General features: G+C 23.9%; 1 protein-coding gene across 1 annotated transcript; it reads right to left on the bottom strand.

Moving 5' to 3' along the window:
* Positions 1-578: 578 nt before the first annotated feature.
* LOC112601915 (glycerol-3-phosphate acyltransferase 3) lies at positions 579-13,651 on the bottom strand. Its single transcript, XM_025349802.1, has 9 exons — positions 12,930-13,651; positions 8,893-9,219; positions 8,617-8,763; positions 7,896-8,030; positions 4,455-4,688; positions 3,586-3,701; positions 2,485-2,626; positions 2,208-2,416; positions 579-1,192 (listed from the first exon to the last, which is right to left on the bottom strand). Exons 1-9 carry the CDS (start codon positions 13,092-13,094, stop codon positions 1,105-1,107), a joined length of 1,563 nt encoding a protein of 520 aa, XP_025205587.1. The 5' UTR covers positions 13,095-13,651; the 3' UTR covers positions 579-1,104.
* Between the last annotated feature and the right edge of the window lie 6,881 nt (positions 13,652-20,532).

Raw genomic sequence — 20,532 nt, 5'->3', positions numbered from 1 at the left:
AGCTGACTAAGGAATATTTTTGAAAACAAATTTGAAAAGCTTTCAAATAATCACTGGTTAATTAGTACTGAAATTAATGTTAGTTAAAACCTCAATCAAAAAAAAAAACTATATATATATATATATATATTATATTGTTAATAAATTTACATTTGATACCAACAGAATTTACATTTTTTTCATATAGCAGAACCCCTAAACAACCCAATTTCCAAGTAAAATATTTATACACACATACATTGTACCTATAATAATAATAATAAAATAAAAACTATATTGATAAATATGCTCAAAAAAAAAATTAATAAAAACCAAATTAAATTCAATGTAAAAAATTAAAAATTAATACATTAGTATTTCATTTTTAGAATTATAATTTTCTTTATATGTTTTATTGAAAATATATCTTAAATAAAAATAAAATACAGTTATATATATATGTATATAAACAAAAATTTTGTTTTATAATTGGTTTTCATTTATCATATTGTGTAAATTAAAAGTTTATGAATCAATACATAATTATAAAAAAGTATATAACAATTACATTTAAAACAAAACAATATACCAAAATTAATTGAAATAAAAAATATGTTGGCGTGTGTTTTGGTATATATAATTTAATAATTCGTAAAAACGAACCAATAAGGAACTAACTTAATTAATCATATGATTAACATAAATATCTAAGTAAGTATATGTTGGATAATTTTAAGCAACATTTTATAAATATAGCAATAAGAAATAAAATTGGAACCTATGTGTAAACTCAACGTTAGTAACATCCAAATTTTGGACGTTCTTAATAAAAAAACCTTATTCAAAAGCTTACTTAAATCACAGATAGAAATCCATATTTTATCGACTGCCACCTAAATCAGTATTACAATTCACAAAATGTTGACATAATTTATTTAATATCTACTCTATTATTTAAACCTAAAATAAATATTAAACAAAAAAATAAAATGGTGATTTAATGTACGACTAGTTTTTGTTCTTATGGATCAAGTCATTTAATTTATGTCATGACATGTATAAGCAATCTCATTTTGTGTTGTTATAAAACCAATATGTATTAAACAAGAATAATATCAACTTGTGCTATTCAACTTTTAATCGTTTACTGAATTCTTCCTGTTGTCTTTCTTTCCATTCTTTTTTTGGTTTGTAACGTTTCAGTTGACCATCCCTATAAACATTTTATTTAGATAATTAATTTCAGACATTCATACAATAATTTATTTTATAACACTATATTAGTCGATTATAATTAATATCTTAGCACAAGCTATAAAGTGTCCAGATTTTTAAAAGTAAACTCTCAATAATCCATAATCCAGTATATTCTGTATTTTATCTATATTATATTTTTTATTATTTTTGTTTAAACAGCTGCAAGAAAAAGTCTAAAAAATATAATTTTAAACAAAAAAAAGTACTATTATTTTTTTAGATCTGCCCCATCAAAAGATTAATTCGATACAGCAATAAATTAATATGTATGTATGGTTGATATGTTTAAATAAAATAAATTAAGGGTTTTCAATACTAAAAATATGTTTTTACGTGAACCACCATTAATTTGTAAATCATCTAGTCTGATATCTGCCAGATTACCAAAAGTTTATTATATGGTCAATTAAGAAACATTGAACTTTTATTAAAATGTTCGTAAAAAACTAACTCCAACTGAATATGAAAAAACTTTAACAAAATAATAAAAAAAATTTTTAACTTAATATTTAAAACAATTAATAAATATTCCATATTAATATTTGAATGTTTAAGATACAATTAAAGAATTACTATATTTTCATTGTATATATAAATGAAGTTAGAACCATTTTTTTTTTAACTAACTATTACCAAAATTTATAATTAAGATTCTTATCCTGAGCACTTCTAATTTTAATGATTACTTTATGTATCTAGAGCAGAAGTTCTTAAACTATGGGTCCCAATTATATTTCTAGTGGGCCACGTTATATATTTTTTTTAAATTTTTGATACATTTTTTTAAACATGTATTACTTGTTTCAAATAACTAAAAAAAAAAGTTCATTGATATTACTACAAGTTTCTAAATTTAAATAATTTCTAAAATGGGTTGAGCCATAAAAAGTTTGGGAACTTCTGATCTAGAGTCTAATAAATTCATATATTTTGAAAACTGAATCATTATAGATACTTTAGAATTGTCTTACCATACTAGATCAACAAGACCACCTTGATCAGCTATTACTCGTTTTACTCGATTAGCAAAATCGGCACCTGATTCATTTTCATTTTGGTACATTGGAGGCAAGTACCATACATCACAAACAATTGCCCAGGACGTCATCATTAAATAAAGATGTTGAAGCATTGAATATTTACTACTATTCCAAAATGCATCTCCAAACCTTGGATCATACTAATAAACATTTTTTTAATAATTATTTACATTTATAAAATAATAAATCAATTGTAAATATAACTAACTTTAATAGCTACTGGGTATATAACACTGCCAACTTCAAAACTTCCTTTTTTGAACTGCATAACAGATGTGTTGTTGATACATGTTCCTTCAGGAAATACTAGTATTGGAGGATTAATTGGATTTGATACATGTTCCCGAAGTCTGAAAATTATATAAGTAATCATTTGAAACAATTTTGTTTTCAAAATATTTAGAATAATTTTAAGTTATTTATGCTATGAACTTATTGACAATATTCTATGATACATAGAGGTATTAACTTATTAAATGAACAACAATAATACAAAATTATGATAGCTAATAATATAATATTAGCAATATTTCTAGAAAAATTACTTTAAAATATTGTATACCATTAATAGAAAAATTAATTACGAATAGTAATATAAATGTATTTTAGAAGATCCTTGGGAATAATATTCACTAGTGCGCTCTCCCCTAAAAATAATTTTTTTGTAAACATTGATTTATCATTAAATTCAAATTTAATATAATATCTATTAAAATGACTAAGCCCAAACCAAATCTATTATCTACATAAAAGCTAAGTTTTTTGGGTTTTATCTTTTATTTAAAAAGAGAATTTACAGAAATGTAAATATAAACTTATGTTGTAAAGTAATTCAATCAAAATGTCATTATCATAAAAGTTTATAATTTTTTAACTGTCTTCAATAACTTCAATGAATCTAACTATATGTTTGAAATGAAATTGGTCAATGGACTGTATAATTTAAATCCATCAATTAATATCATAAGTATTGTGCAACTTCTAAAGTTTATGAAATACTATCTTTTATATTGAATTTTATAAATAAAAGTGTACAACTTGTATAGATTTTTAATAATTACAATTTACAATAATTATTAAAAAAAAGGTAAATATTTTTTTTTAATTAAAACTAATGATGAATCATCAGATTCTTTAGTTATTTTAAGCTTAATGTTAATACGTTTAAATTAATTATTTATGTGTTGTTTAGTGTAGTAAGGCATAACTGATGATAATCAATTATTTATAAATAATAAAGTTATTATGCTACTGCAATATAATCAATGTTAAAAATTACTAATTAGTAATTCCAATAAAATATATTTACCTCATTGCAACAATTTCTCTGTCTTTGGCTTCTGACCGTTCAAACCATAAATGAGGAGAAGCTCTAGCTAATGCTCTTTGAAGGATTCCTAAAAATCCACCATGGCGCTGGCCAATCTGGTATTAATACAATGTAAAATTATTCGATTAACTTCATAGTTTTATTATTAAAAAAAATTGTAGTTTATCCAATATTTAATAAAAATTAAATTTAAAATTTGGTTTATAAAAATGTTATGTTAAGTATGCAATATTGTGTAGATAGATAAATTAATATTTGTAAATTAGGATTGCCATTTGTACTGGGTGCTAATGGTTTTCAGTACAAAAATCAGACAACTTTTAAGTTCTGTTTACTACATAAAAAATAGTTTATTCCAAAATCAATTCTAGTGTGTAATAATATTTATACCAAGTATAATTAAAATAAAATTACAAAAAAATATGAAATAAAATATTATGTTTCTATCAAAATTGATCGAAATAGGTAATAATAAATTAATTTTTATACACCACTGAGATATAGTTGATAAGAGGTTGATAGGTTACTAGAGTAGGTATAATTTTTTTTTCTTATTCGTAATACTATCTTGGATAAATATTAGAAATTATTAAAGACTATTAACCATATGACATTTTTTTACTGGACGAAAGGATTACTGCAGTTTTTCAGATTAAAATTTTAAATAAATGGCAACCCTATTATAAATAATATAATTGTTAGATAAAGCAAATGTTAAATGCGTATTACTTATTATCATTGAATTTATGGTGTTGTATGAGTGCTTCCTATAATATAACGTTTTTGGATAAACTACTCTTAAATATTTGCATTATGATAATAATGATGGTGCACTTAATGAGACGCACCAGAGCGTAAGGGTTATCGCATGCTAACACTAGTACGTCAACTGGAGATGTATGGTTGGCAACACAAATGCCTCGCTTAGGTAAGTTCTTGCGATTATGATAAGTGATGACTGAAGACAGTGAAGCAGATAAAACTTGAAAACACATAATGGATAAATTTTGGTTCAGCCAACGTTTACCCCAACTATCAGGCACAAAACCAACAATTAATGTACAAATCCACAGCCACATGACCTATTCACATAAAATATTAAAATTATCATAAAAGTGAACAAAAGACAAGGAAAAAAAAAATTATGATTTATTTAAAAACAATATATGTATAAAAGAGTGTTTCTTTCATAAATAATGCATTTTTGAATCTTATAATAAATCAATTTAATTTTAAAAGAAATATTTTATATTTTTATGTATTGTTTTATTACGAGTTGAAATCTAAGTATGAAACACATTATCACATACACGATCACCTCTACTCGCTCGGTAATTCTGTCAATAATACTTTTAATCATGTTTTAAAAGACTTAGCCATCTAGTTCTCTTATAACCTATTGAATTTCATGCTTGAAATCAAATTAAGTTCATGGTTTATTATTTAGAGTGATTTGATGAATTCCCAAAGAAAAAAACTTCACTTGAAATTAAATCACATGATTTTAATCATTATTGATTACTTTGGAGATAAAGAAGTAGGCTATGATATTGTTACAAAATAATGTAATCATCACCCCAGAAGTGTAACAGATATTTCACATTTAAACCTCAATTATTCGTAATGAAATCATACATACCCAATGTAAAATATTACTTTTAAATTGAAAACTACATTCTTTATGAACACCCTTTACATACATATTACATCAACATAATCCAGATATGTTTAACATAAGATTGTATTACACTGTTTTATTTAGCTGTATATAAAAATAAATAAATAATATAATTTTCTCATTCAAATTCTTTTAAAGGAATTTTATTTTATTGATAAATTTATATATTTTAACATCTTAATTAAATATTTCTAAAATATATATAAAAGCTTTAAACTTTTTTTGAATTTTGATAGTTGTGATCTATGAATATAAGAGTTATTAAAAATTTTGAACTTTAAACTAGACCAAGAGTACCCTCCTCCCAAATATTTCACATTTTATAAAATTTATATTTACATGGACTATTAGATGTAAATCAACTTAGTTTAATAACTTGGGACACTTTAGAAGAATAAATATTTAAAAAAAATGTGAACAATTAATAATATTTTTTTTATTTAAGTGTATTATGCATGCATCGAGTTAAGAAATTAATAATTACTAACTTTTAAGTTAAAGTAGATAATATATGTAATACGAGATTTATAATGGATTGCCGTGTATAGTATATTGTAAGCAATATGACAAAAATTCAAAACATTGTAACTTGTAAGTAACACTTTAATAATGTTGCCAAAAAAATATTTAAATTAAATATTAATCAAGTTGACTCATACTTTTCTTTAATAAATACATTAAATTAAAGAAATATAAATTATCATTTATAATTAAAGATATTTAGCCAAACAGATAAAAATCATATTTTTTTACCACTCAAAAAAAAATTATATTGCTTACTCATTACTTTTTAAGTAAATTAAATTGTGCAGTATAATTTTTAAGTTGAAATTATATTTAATGAAAAAATGTATCTTCATCAAACAATGCAAACATGCATATACTTGACTAATTACCAAAATATAATAACTGTGAGCAAATAGAATAAGAATATCAATTGGCGATGTATGGTTGGCCACACAGATTCCATTACGTCTTGGAATCCATTGCGGATTATGGACATTAATGACCATTGTCATGGCATATTGAAATAGTACAAAAATATATTGAGAAATATGATTTATCAATGACTTTTGTAATAATTCATCCTTTATGGTCAACCAAATAATGCATATTGTTAAACTAAATAACATAACCTGTAGATTGAATTATATATTGCATTTTTTTTTTTTAACAATAAAACATTTTTTAAGTTTCTATACATTAATTTTTATTGAATACCTACCCTTAATATTTTGTATTATATATTGATTAAATAATAATTACAAAACATATTTAATTAATTATAATATACAGTATTAAAATTACCAATATTACTTATTAATAGAGCTCAAAAATTGATGACTTTTCATTTTTATTGGATTATTTTAAACAGAATCATTTCAACCTAAAAATATTTGTTAATAAAATATACATCCCAATAACTATATACTTTATTTTAGTTCTAAATAAGCCAGTTATATGATATTAAGAATAATTTTTGACATAATTATTCAACGCAAACATAATAATAAATATAATAAAAGAATAACATTATAAAATATATATACAAATGTCATCAGTAGCGTATCGAAGAAGTCTTTCTTGAGGTAATCGTCTCAACCACAAAATGGTTAGGCAGGTTTAAAAACTATAGATTTTTGAGTGGTCAAATGGTAGTTTGCCTCAAGTCTAAAAATTATTACGCACATTACTGAATGTTACTATGATTTTAGATTAAGGAATTACAATACATCTTAAATAAGTAAAAGCTTGTTGAGATGAACATATAAATATCCAGTCTTAACAATTTTATTACTTGCATAACATAGAAAGTTATTTGTAGGGTCAACATAAGATCCAGTTAAAAGAGTGTCAGATACAACATTTTAAATTTTGAAAAATGAGCAAATTAATAAATGTATTTATTTCTGTCAAAAATCTCGTTAATTATCTATTATCGCATTACTTTTATTTGTAATTATCGATTCTATGCATATTAGGGAATTATATATATGGTTGGTAATTAGAAATACTAGATAGACTGAAAGATAGGAGTTTTTAGGTAATTTCTAACTAAATTACAGAAAAATTCCACCTTTTTTTCATTTATAATTTTAATTTAATTAAATCGTTAAATTTTAAAATGGAATATATTTGATAATTTATTTTAATTCTTCAAACATAATAAATAATCATTACAAAACTTTTTCGTACAAATAGAATTATGTCATATAATATAATCTTATAAAAATATTTGTTTTACTATTTTTATTGTTATTACCATTATTTAACATTTATAGGTTATATTTTCAACTTTTTGAGTCATTATTTAATGTTTTTTTTTTTAGGTCATCAACTGCTAAGCTCAATCAAATTCAATAATTTATTGATATTTATACTTCTTGAATTGTGTAAATTTATCAAATATTAAAAAATAAACCTAATACTTATTGTTTATATAAAATAAAATAATATACAATAATTAAAATTAATTTTTAAATTAAACTTTGATACAGATATTTAAATTAAATAAATAAATATTATTTTAGACTAAGTAAATCTTTCAATTTAAAAGTATCATATAAGTAAATAAATTATTAAAAATAAATAAATAAAAATAAAAACTTACTCCAAAGAAACAGATCAATACACGTAATGGCAACAAAAATGTATATCTTACAATAAATCCAATAATCCAAATGACAGTTATTTTCCAATTGATGAACTCATAATGTCTATTTGTCCTTGTCAACAAATTCCAAGACTAAAAATAATTACATTTATGTCAGAAATAATTAACACAAAGTAAATACATTAGATCAGAGGTTCCCAAAATTTTTATAGCACGACCCATTTTGAAAATTATTTAAATTTTGGCAACCCACAATAACATAATGGGCGTATTTAGTTTTTTTATCTGATAATCTTTTTTTGCGACCCATAGTTTGGGAACCTCTGCATTAGATTAACAAGAACACCCGGCAGCTACCAATTTTCATCAGGCAATAGTCAAGCTAAACTCATTTATTACAAACACTAAGTAAACCATTAGCAAGCCATGCCCTTGCGTACAAATCAGCCCCCAAGATATCTTCTTAACTTGAATAGAGTATGTCTTGTATATACATTATTACTAACTTAAAATGGTTTTTATTTATCTCAAATTAGCATAATTATAATACAAATATTTAGTTTTAAAACTATTATTAATTTAATTTAATACTAGTAAGTTATTGAAATAAATGTTTTAATCTATATAACATCAACAATCCCATTTTTATAAGGTACAATAGTTAAATTATTGTATTAAATATTATCCTTATAACTAATTACTAATTAAATATTTTTACCTTGAGTTCTTCTGCTTCAAATCGTGAAGTAACTTGATCTTCTATAATTGCTTCAACACCAGTTTTCACATAATCAAGTACATCAGCAAGTTCAAATTCTCGTTTTAATGTATTAAATGAACGTGTTCTTTGTAATATTTGTTTACCCTAATAATTGAATTTATAAATTAAATTTTGATTTTAATTGAATGTAATTAAAACATAGAATAATTAAAAATTTAAATTATATAATATATTTTATAGATAAAAAATGTAACTATTAATTTTTAAACTTACTCCTTCAGTTTTAACATTATTATTGCCATTATAATTTTGATCTGGATCTGGAACTAGTATTAAATCTTGTCTGCTTATTAAAGGTGGAGCTCCATTCTGTATTTTCTTGTCAACACTTCCATTAGATAGACTATGAGTTGAGTTACTTCGAGAGATAGATCCATTTGAACTTATTGGCACTGAATGTGATGTAGATTTATTTAATGTATCTGTGTCAAGTTCAGTTATCAAATCCAGTTCATCAACATCATCGTTTTCTTCACTATCAGTTTCTTCAATTCTTTTAGGTTTTTTTTTTGATTGTTTTTCTAGATTTTCTCGCCCATACTAATATAAAATAAATAATATTATCTAAATTAATGTTGATTTCTTTTTTTTCAAAACCTATTACTTTTAGGCTATACCTAAACAAACATATTACTATATTACACATGACGACAAAAGTTAGCTGATTTTTGTTTTATATAAACAGCATTAGGTTAGAAACTGAAAATTCAGGGTACTTTCTGAATTCAAACTTGATAAATAATAACAAATTGTGAAAATAATTGGCAAAATTGAATAGTTATTTTATTTTTCTAAGTACTAATAACACAGGTACTTGAAATGGAATTTAAATTAATTTTAATATAAATAAATTAATACATTTTAAATTGCTAGTAAACTTATAAATAGGGTTAAAGTTTTAAAGTAAATGCTTTTGATTTTTGTAAATGATAGAAAAATAATTCTTTTACAAAAATTTGTTCCATTAATTTTTAAAGAAATAGATAAAAATAATTTTTTCTTTTTTTCTTTTATCTCTATTTTTATTTTTGTATTTAATTACTAATTAATCATAATAGTTCTATATGTATTTATGGTACAAATTGATAAAATTTTGTGAAAATGCCGCGTTTTCAATGTTATATTAATAATTACCTTTAACGGGCATATTATTTTATTATTGCTGTTTAGAATCGATCAAGTCAATTAAGAGTTTATCAAAATAGCTATTTTAATAGATTAAAATGTGTTCTTGGTTGATAGATTTTAGGTCTGTCAGTAAATGTTTTTTTTTTTTTTTGCTTTTTTATTGTTTATACTGCTTACAAATTTAAACTCTATTTATAAATGTATCTAAGTGAGGGATCTAGAATTGTGATAACTTTAACACTAATACTACCTATAAAATAGCATTTTAAAACAGTATAAAATGTGTCAAAAGATAATATTTTAATAGATATTAATACATTACTAAATTTAAGAAATTTCATGCACTGCCTAAGTGAATATATATCATATATTGATATATTATATTACCTACTTATAAATTATATATTATTAGTAGTCATTATTACTAACCTATCACCTTAAATATGATAAAATATAATTTTTTTTACAAAATGTATAATTATTTTATTCCAATTAATATAATTTAAAAATAAGTATAAATGTATATACTTATATAATATATATATTTAGTTTTATATATTATTATTAAAAGGTTATTTGTTATCAACTGTCAAGGTCATTAAAAACCATATTAAAAATAATGAAAAGTTTAATTTATAAAACGCTTTTCTTGTTTGAAAATATGTATTATTTATCATATATTTAGTAAATATCTTTGAAAATATATTTATAGATATCAAAAACATACAGAAAAATACAGGTTTTTACTGAGAATTATATACATATTTATATTATATAATAATTAAATTTTATAAAAGTGAGTTGCTTTTCTTTAAAAGTACCTAACTAACATATTTTTTGGATAAAATAATGAAATATAAGTTTAAATAAAATGCAACAAAAATTCAACAAATGGGTTATCTAAAAATTATTTATTTAAGTAATATAACAGAATCATATTAAATAATGTTTTTCTAAATAAGGTTCAATTAAATAACTAGTTTGGTGCAATAATTAAAAGTAATTTACTGAATTTTTTATTTTTTATGGGATTAAGAATCTATTGTTCATTTTAAGTGTGCATGTTGTGGAAGAAATACAGATTACATTATTCTGAATCTAATATACAATTTTCTTCAATACAAATTTCATTACTTTATTCCTTTATATATATACAGTAGGTATTTGTACCCACATATTATATTTATATAAGTAAACCAAAATAATTTTCTTTATTAATATTATTAATATTTAGTAAGTACCTCCTAATTATTATTTTAGATCATTAAAACCAAAAAATTATATTGTATAAGACTATATCAAATTATAAACCAATAGATGAAACATATTTTTTAAGTTTAATTTAGTTTTCCAGTAATGTGTAGACAAAAAAATTAACTTTGATATTTAAAATTATATATACATATAATACATAAAAACCTTATACTATATGGTATAATTATGTTAAAGTAAAATTAAAAAAAAAACAGGTCTTTGATTTCTGGTTTTTACATAATATTACGTATAAATATCAAAGTTAAAATAACATTGTGTAACTTATTTTGTAGTTATGCAAGATGAAAAAGCAATATAGTGAATAGAAATGAACCAATAAATAATGTACCTATAACTGATAAGTTAAGAAAATATTAGTTTATCAAAAACAGAATATCATATCATTAATCATTAAAGAACATTACCCTTACACAACCTTTGAACATTTGTTAGTTAATATTAAACCAAGTAAAATATTAACATATAATATAATACATGATGTACTTTAAACTTTTATAATATGCTACCAAAATAAAATATGTATTTTTAAACTCATTCAGTATTTATTTTTAATATCAATATCAAATGAAAAAGAAATTATTTTATACGTGATATTATTAACTTATTTAAATTTTAACAAACAATATTTGTTACTTAAATAACATATAATCATTATATATATTTTTGTTAAAATACAATCCTTCAATGTTCAGCAGTATGTTAGTAATTAAACCCTCCATAATGATCATTCTTGTTCAAGCATCTAAATTCTACTAACAATTCTATAATAATCTACATAATCATTTAAATCTTCTCATATCTAATTTATCCTCTCTAGAACCACTTGATACAACCCGTCAATTAACCTTTTAACTAAGTTATTATTGATACCTACTTAAATTATATATATATATATATATAAAAAATCAATTCTTGAACTTGGTTTTTAAATAACTTATATTAATGTTAACATTATTTAAATATGTAGGTATGTATATTTTCTTTATTCATGTCTTCTACATGTCATTTGTTTTTTCTTTTGATTAAATTTACATATTGTATTATTTAATATAGATTATAAAAATAAAAAATAATTTTTTATCACAATTTAAATCAAAGAAGACATGTACAATATTTATTATTTTTTTAATCAATTTAAATCTTGTTAAAGAAAAATGTTAGTACCTACCTAGTTTAAAGCAATCATATTTATTTTCATTGTATGTATCTAATAGTGTACATCACATACAAAAACATAAACTAAGACTAGGATATAGTATATATCTAGATATATTATCTAGATAATAGATAACAATCCTTCATTTTTAGAAATTTAAAAAAAAAATTATAACCTTAATAATTTTATTTTTAATAATTGCTAATACCTATTGTTTAACAGTTTTTTAAAAATATTATAATTTCTGATACTAACACAAATTCCTACTACTAAAAATTACATTGTAAAAACTACCTATCTATTTAAATATTCATATTTGGTAATTTATAGAGAAAATCAATCATGTACAATTATAACCAACAATTTTAATTGCATCACTATTATAGTTATAAATTTTATAGTAAACGCCAAAAATTGTATAATTTATTTAATTATCAAATAATATTTCAACAACTTTACAAAAGTCTACAAGTAAAATTGAAAAAGTTAATTTTAATGAAATAAAATTTACATAATAATATTACATTTTAACCATAATATTATTATATATAAATACGTAGATAGGAGTTGATAATTTGTTTTTGATGGTATTTTATCAAAAAAATAATAAAAATACCAACAATAATAATACACTCATGTATTAAAGATCAACTTTGAACAATTTTTTTTATATCTCATATATATTACTCACCTCAAATACTTTAACTAGGAAGTCCACGTAGATCTGCTGTAATCCTAGCGTTTTGCCAACATAAGCCAATAGAACGATGCTGAGAAAGAAAAGGAGAAACGGAATGAATATCACGGAGAGAACGGTGAAGGACAGGGTGTCCATGACGGATACAGAGGACGACATGGCGATGATTTATAGAAAGGAAAACCGTTACCTCGACGATTACATAGCGATGCCTTGGCCGTCTTGTGCGAAAATACTAGGACGCCGTGTAGCCACTCATAGGAATACAAACGATTATCATTGAACTAATTTGTTAAAATGTACAACCGATACGAACAAAACTATTTTCGGGAAACGGTCAAACGGCACGTCGTCGATAACGTCCCAAACGCACGAGACGTCGACGAGTAATATTCGTGGGGTCGTATCTTTCTTTACCTATTCTTGGGAGGAGATAGGCGAGCGTAAATTATGTGATTTATCAACGTAGGTGGAAAAAATCGAGAATATTAAAATATAATAAAAAATTAAAAAATTAAAAAATACCGTTGTTCGAGACCAACACGGACGTTGTATTATTATTATTATTATAATTATTATCCGTATAATAATAAATTAATATGTGTGATACCGCGATAGGCGAGCGACTGATGACTACGGAGACGCAACAATCAGCGGCGTGCGGGACTGGCAGAGTGTAGATTGTCGAGACCACAGATAAAAGTTACACAAGTCACAACAATACGAACTACTGATATTGCCTATTATTGTGTATCCGTCGGAGCAACGCAGACGTCGTCATCCGGTAACTGGTAAGTGCGCTGCCGCGGTTTACTGTTGTGCAAGCATGGCGAAACGATAATCAACGCCTCGGCAGCGGTGGCGGTGGGCATGGCCAAACATTTACAACGTATATAAACGCACGGGGATGACGTCACGTTCCGAATTCCGCGGTCCCTCGACTGATGCGCGGCAAAAGCGATTAGGCACTATTTACTATAACCGCGGTCCGCGACGTGGTCCGTGTAGATAAAACGTATTCGTGTATGTCGTACGTGTATATATATACAGGCCCGGTAATCGGCGTGTTAGCGCCCAGGTAACCGTCAAGTGCATTTAGAAATTTTAGGTGTAGTGTGTACCCACAGATATAATATATTAATAATATTAATATTTAATACATATTTGTGGGTGTACCTATCGTACAAATATGTTTACCTATAATAATTAATAATGTATATTCTCCTGTATATAGGTACCTACAACAAGTTGCGGTGTATTTATATACATAATATTTTGTAAGGAACTGCAAATAATAAAATGTTTTACATCGCGAGTATGAACTCGTATTCTTACCGAAAGCCAACGTATCTAAGGGCATGAGACGTAGAAGTCAAACAAAAAGAAAAGTCTGTACACGGTGGCAGACGTAGGTATAAACGTCATCTTCGTTAATACCTACGCTCGTAGGTACGCCATCGCCATGCAGTGCCCACTGTCTTGCTACGACACTACGGTAAAATATAATATAATATTATGATTGTTGAACCATAGTTCATTGTTCAAATAAACAGCATTGGTACGCTTGCTGATGCCTGATACTTTAATTAATACGAAAAAAATAAAAACCGTCAAGCGGAGATAAAGCTTAAGTATATATACCAAGACCAGAACTGATATAAGAAAAATCAAAGAAAGTTAACTCCATGACTTTAAAAAGTTATTGTTTCTTGAAATGATTGAAACAGACCAATTAACTTGTGAAGGTAGGAAACAGGAGTTAAGTTCAACATAGCCCACACCCTTTAACATCATCATAAAATCTCGAGCGATTAAAGGTACCTTCCCAAAAGATTTTAACATGTATTATAACCAATAACAATAACGGTTGATGATTATAATTTATAATATATTTTTATTTTAACAACATTGGTTAAATTCTACACGCAGTATTTTATTCACATAAAAAATAATTTTAATGTGCCTATACATATAGTCAATTTTTTTTCCTAAAATTATAATAAAAAATTATCTTCTATAACAATTACACAGTATCATAAATCTGATTTTTAATAATAATAAGTTATATGATTCATCAAAATTCAGATTAGGTACCTACCTGACTTCTAATATCATATTTAATAAAAATACATACAAAAAAAAGGTGGGCAAGTATTAGTGAGTAGGCATACCGCTCACTAGTACTACTGCAGTATACAGGTATCAAGTGAGTTATAAATTGATGTATTAAATTTAAATTTAATAATATGAATAATATAGTAATAATATCGTATGGCATTAGACTAATGCCATTAGTTATAACTTATAACTTATAATATTCACAAAAAAATGATTCTGAATGAAGACGGTCAATCAATCTATTTTATTGAGTATATATAGTTACCTAATGATAATAATGTTATTTTTAATATTAAGTATGGCCAGTATAGATATATTAAAAATGTATTTTACTAGATACTAGTATTAGTTTGTGGGTGTAGTGAGGGCGAAGCAGGAAGGGGGGAACTTGCCCCCTCCCTACGATTCAGACTAAATTCTATTTCTTATACTAAACGTGTAAATTTTACTATAAAATGTGGAAAAAGGAAAAAAAAAATGTCATCAGATAACCAACCTAAGTCCCCTTCCCTGCGCTTCACACTTAATTCTTACCAAACTATAAAAGAAAAAAAAGAAAAAAATAACTAGTTATTCATTTTTAAGTCAATATCATCTTACTTTAAAACAGTGTAAATAGGTTTATAATAAAATTAGGTATCTAATAGCTTAAAATTAATTTATGTTATTGGGTATAGAAAGATTCATAATATACGTCAACGCTTTAAGTTCTCCCGAATAATGTTTTTGTATTATAATAAAATAATTAAAAATGATCGTTAAATATGTCATTTAGTCCAAATTTAAAGTTTAAATGTAATTAAAACATAATTATTATGTTTATAAATTTTTTTAAATGTTAAGCTTCATTTTGAATTTTTTATGAGCCACCTTGAACTAGATTTTCTAATCTTAGATAGGTATACAAAGTCAACATTCTATGAATTATTAACTACAAAATATTATTTGTAAACTTTTGTGATTTTATTAAAATTTGAATATCAAATGCTTAGGAGGCTCAAGCGGTTCGTCTTTTGGAAGACTTAACATTTTTGTATGACGTACAACTTATATTATTTGTAAGGTTTGCACACGTGCACACACTTAGGATTGCATACATTTATTTATTTATTTGACAGTCAGCTGCAAGCAACAAAATTTTAATTACACCGCTTTCATATTTTATTTGTTCTGAATCGTAGGATGCTTTACATCCACACCCTTTATCATAATTGCAAGGACAGTTTATTGTTATGTACATTTTTAATATACTTCAATAAAAATAATTTTTCACAATTATATAAGTATATTACTTACTGATTTTTGTAAAGTCTTCAATATTGATAGCAAATAATGGATATTAAATTAATCGTTTTTTTTATATTTTTATTTGTAAGCACAGGACACAGGTATACCTATATTATTTTTTATTTTGAAGGTTAAGTTGCTAAGATTTAAGTTAAGATATAAATTATGAATTATTCTCTGGGTTCTTCAGAAGAATTTGCCATTGATATTATATTATTACATCATGTTCGCAACTACACAAGTACAAATGTCAAATACAATAATAATTAAATGAAGGGCTACGGGGAAAAATGATCCTATTCAAAAAATAAAAATTAAATAAAATAATATAATAAATATTAAATAATAGGAATGGAAACTTATTCCACCCGTGCTGAAAATACTGGGTACCACACATTGTTCAAAATTTACCAATTTCATCTGATAATTGGTAAAAATTATTAATAATAATTTGATAACAATTCTTTATTATTTATACAATTTAAAGTTATCGCAATCACAAAAGTTTTTGATCACTAGATAGCTTTTTCTCTCAAGTTGTAGGTCTCTAAAATGTAGCTAATTTATTTGATTTATGTTATCTTATTTAATTAACCTTTAAGCATCATTTGTGCTTATTGTAAAATACGATATTTATAAACTATACAAAGTCCAAATCAAAAAAACAAAAAATAAAAATAATCATTATAATATTTATACCAAGACAAATTAAACCGGGTAGGTACCTAATTTTATAATTTTGTCTATGGATTCTTCAATTAAAAATTTACTTTAAAATTATTGACTAAATTTTTTTAATATAGGTTAGATTTTTATGTTTTATTTTTTCTGTTTAACATATAGGTACATTGTAACACATAGGCAATAAAAAAAAAATAAAATAATTTATTATAAAATCAACTTGACCCCCTTCGCTTTGTTTATAAATTCTCAAATAATATAATATAAGCTACTTAACTATTGACTATACTAGGTAGGTAGGTACTATAGTAATTATTGTTACCTTCTATGTTCTTAATTATTATATATGTACCTACCTATTATATACACATTATACACTTGTATAATTTATTCATAAATAGGTTTATGGTTATAACTACACCTATACGGCTGTACCCAAAACTTATACCTGTGTAATAAATCCATGTAGATACTATATGGAGTATGGACACCTGCTAGTACTGACTATTATTACTTAATAATTATTAGTTATAAATAAACCCATCCCTGTTAAAACAAATATAACACTTTCCCGTAAACTAAGTACTATAAATACTATAAAATTTCATCATATATTCATATCCCAGTGCCATGTTACAGAGGTTCATACAGAAACATTATTATGACATTGGATGAATAAAACTTTTATTACAAAAGGGTTAGATTTTTAATACTAAAATGTGCATGCTATTCCAAATTAAAATAAAAGTTAATCTTTTTTAATTTTTGTTATTATATATTAATATATTATGAATTAAAAATATATAGGTACCTAAGTTTATATAGGGTAATTAAATTAAAGGTAAACACTCGTTTAATTAATAGGTACATTAAAACATTTTTGAAAAAACATATATTTTTCACTATTTTCAATTTTGCATTCTGAGTTAAGTAACTAATGTATACATTGATTTTATTGAGATATGAAAAATTATTTTTTTTGTCTGTAATTACAGACAGTAAAATAGTAAAAATGCTTTGATTTTCAACTTGGAGCGCGATATCAGATAGAAAACAAGATCTAGTTAATATTTTTGAGAAGTTAAAACTCGAAACTTTCCAGTATATTTATAAATAATTTTCCTATAAAATCAATTATGTTTTTTTCATTTTCTATAATAACTTAAAAATAGTTGGGACTTAATATTTTGGTAGAATATTTATACTAGTATTTAATAGACATTAAAAATGTTTAAATATTTCGACTTTTTTTTGTTATTTATATAGGCGTTAAAATTATTGATTTATTTGTATGATACAATTTTTGTTTTTAGGTGAATAAGTTAAAAAAAATTAACACATAAGCTATTCATTTATCAAATAAAAAATGTCGTAAATACACACCTACAATTTTTTTTATAAACTATAAAAATTTAAATGATACCTACTGGTTTGTTATGTTTTTACCATCTAAACAATAAAGAATTATATAATATGCAAAATAAATATTACCACTAGTCACAACAGTAGATATTCGTCTACTTACTTTATTTACCTATACCTACAATAATTATAGAAAATTAAATTATTTATTCTAAAATATACTCCATATAACCCCATTATGCGTGCACACGGGTGCAGCAGTGTTTCCGTTGCACTTATAATTTATTTTTAGTATTTATGTACATAGTAGGTATGAACAGTTTTAAGTATACCTATAGAATTTAAAATATAATTGTTTAATATTGATTGAATAAAAAAGAATAAAATTATTGATTAATGGAAGAAGTCACTTGTGTACGATATAAGTAGGTAGGTACCTACACATATGAACACAATTATGTATATTATTTTATGTATAAGCAATAACTGTTAAATCGAGACATAGCGATAGCACATACTAAATGGAAAATACCCATAATACTCTAACATTTATAAAAAAAAAAAAGAATGAATAGAATGACACAATACCTTTAAATTACTTATAAATCGTACTCTTTTTGATTTATTCATAACAAAAGAATTTAGTGGATATATGGGCTGAACCAGATATAGTCCTGCGCATGCCTATAATAATAACATAAAAATAGAGGTCGAAACTTTCTTCATTCAAAAAAAGTAAAAATAAATCGAATTAAACACATCATATGAATATAATCAAATGATTATATTGGTCAATTATTGATTAATATACATGTAATTATTATAATTTATTATTAAGACTCGTGTTATAGATTTTAGTAGGTACCTATAGGCCGAAGTTGATGAAGACGTCAGGTTTATTTAATGTATTTTGACTATGTTAACATGTTATTTAAAGTAGACATTTATTTAACTGATGTTGTCAAATTTGTTTGTTATTATTTATTAAATATAAGTGGAGGGCATTTCATTCTTTTAAGGGAAAAGTTCACCTGAGTGAATTTTTCATTAAAACCTAACTTTAATATTTTAGTTCTATTTAATTAGGTATCTAACTCAATTTGATTTAAAAGCAATTATTAATTTACTTGAAATAGGTATATAAATATATTTAGTGTACATAGTAAATATGATAGTGTGGGTGAGAGGTCACTCATTATTCTACACCGGATAGTTGAATAATTTAAAAATTATTATGTAATATATACCTATATTTAGAATATGCACTAAGAAGATCTTCCTAGTTTATGATTTACAATAAGCATACTTGATGTAGGTAATAGGTAGCTAGTTATTAAATATACAATGATATGAATAGGTAGGTACACTTGTGTTCAACGATGTAGGAAATACTAAATATTTCTATTGCATGATTCTGAATTTCAAATGAGCTTTTTTTTTACTGCAAAACAGCTTAATTTTTATAAATATTTTTTCGCGTATTCATAGAAAAAGGAAATTATTATAATCCTGCCACTTATTCAAATTTTAATTCAATTATTTTTTTAAAAAATTGATTGTGTTCTTTCTACTTTAATATTTGACTTGAGAGTGAGTTAGTTTTCATTTATGTAACTATTTATTGTATTTTTGAATAGTATTACAATTGCATAGTGTCATGTGATTTTCAAGGCAGACTTAAAAAAATATTATTCAAGAGAATGATTTAACTTGTGAAAATAATGCTTTTATAAATCATACACAATGATATTTATATTGATTGGAAAATTTGTTTTTTATTCCCTTACAGGGCTTACAGTACTCCATAATTATTAGATGCCATAACACTAAATTATTAGTTTTTTTTAGATTAAGTTAGGAATACTGTTTTAAAAGTGGGTAGAGACTTGCATCTAGAATTTAACAGACATTTATTGTTTAAAATTTGGTTTGAGGTTAGTTGTATCGATCACTATTAGTTGATTCTTCTATTATATTGTTTAGAAAACTAGGAAACTATATTTCATTAATAAAACTATAGAGAGTAAAGGTGATATTTGACAATTTTATTTATTTATTTTGATTTTTTTATTTAGAATAACATTATTTAATAATTAATACTGTTTAAATAATTTAGTTAATATAGATTACAGAGTATTCTTAATATTAT

This window comes from Melanaphis sacchari, unplaced genomic scaffold (genome assembly GCF_002803265.2).
Source record: "Melanaphis sacchari strain LSU unplaced genomic scaffold, SCAv2.0 Contig0_pilon_pilon, whole genome shotgun sequence".
In the NCBI taxonomy this organism is placed as follows: Eukaryota; Metazoa; Arthropoda; class Insecta; order Hemiptera; family Aphididae; genus Melanaphis; species Melanaphis sacchari.
This window is presented reverse-complemented; position numbering and strand designations above follow the sequence as displayed.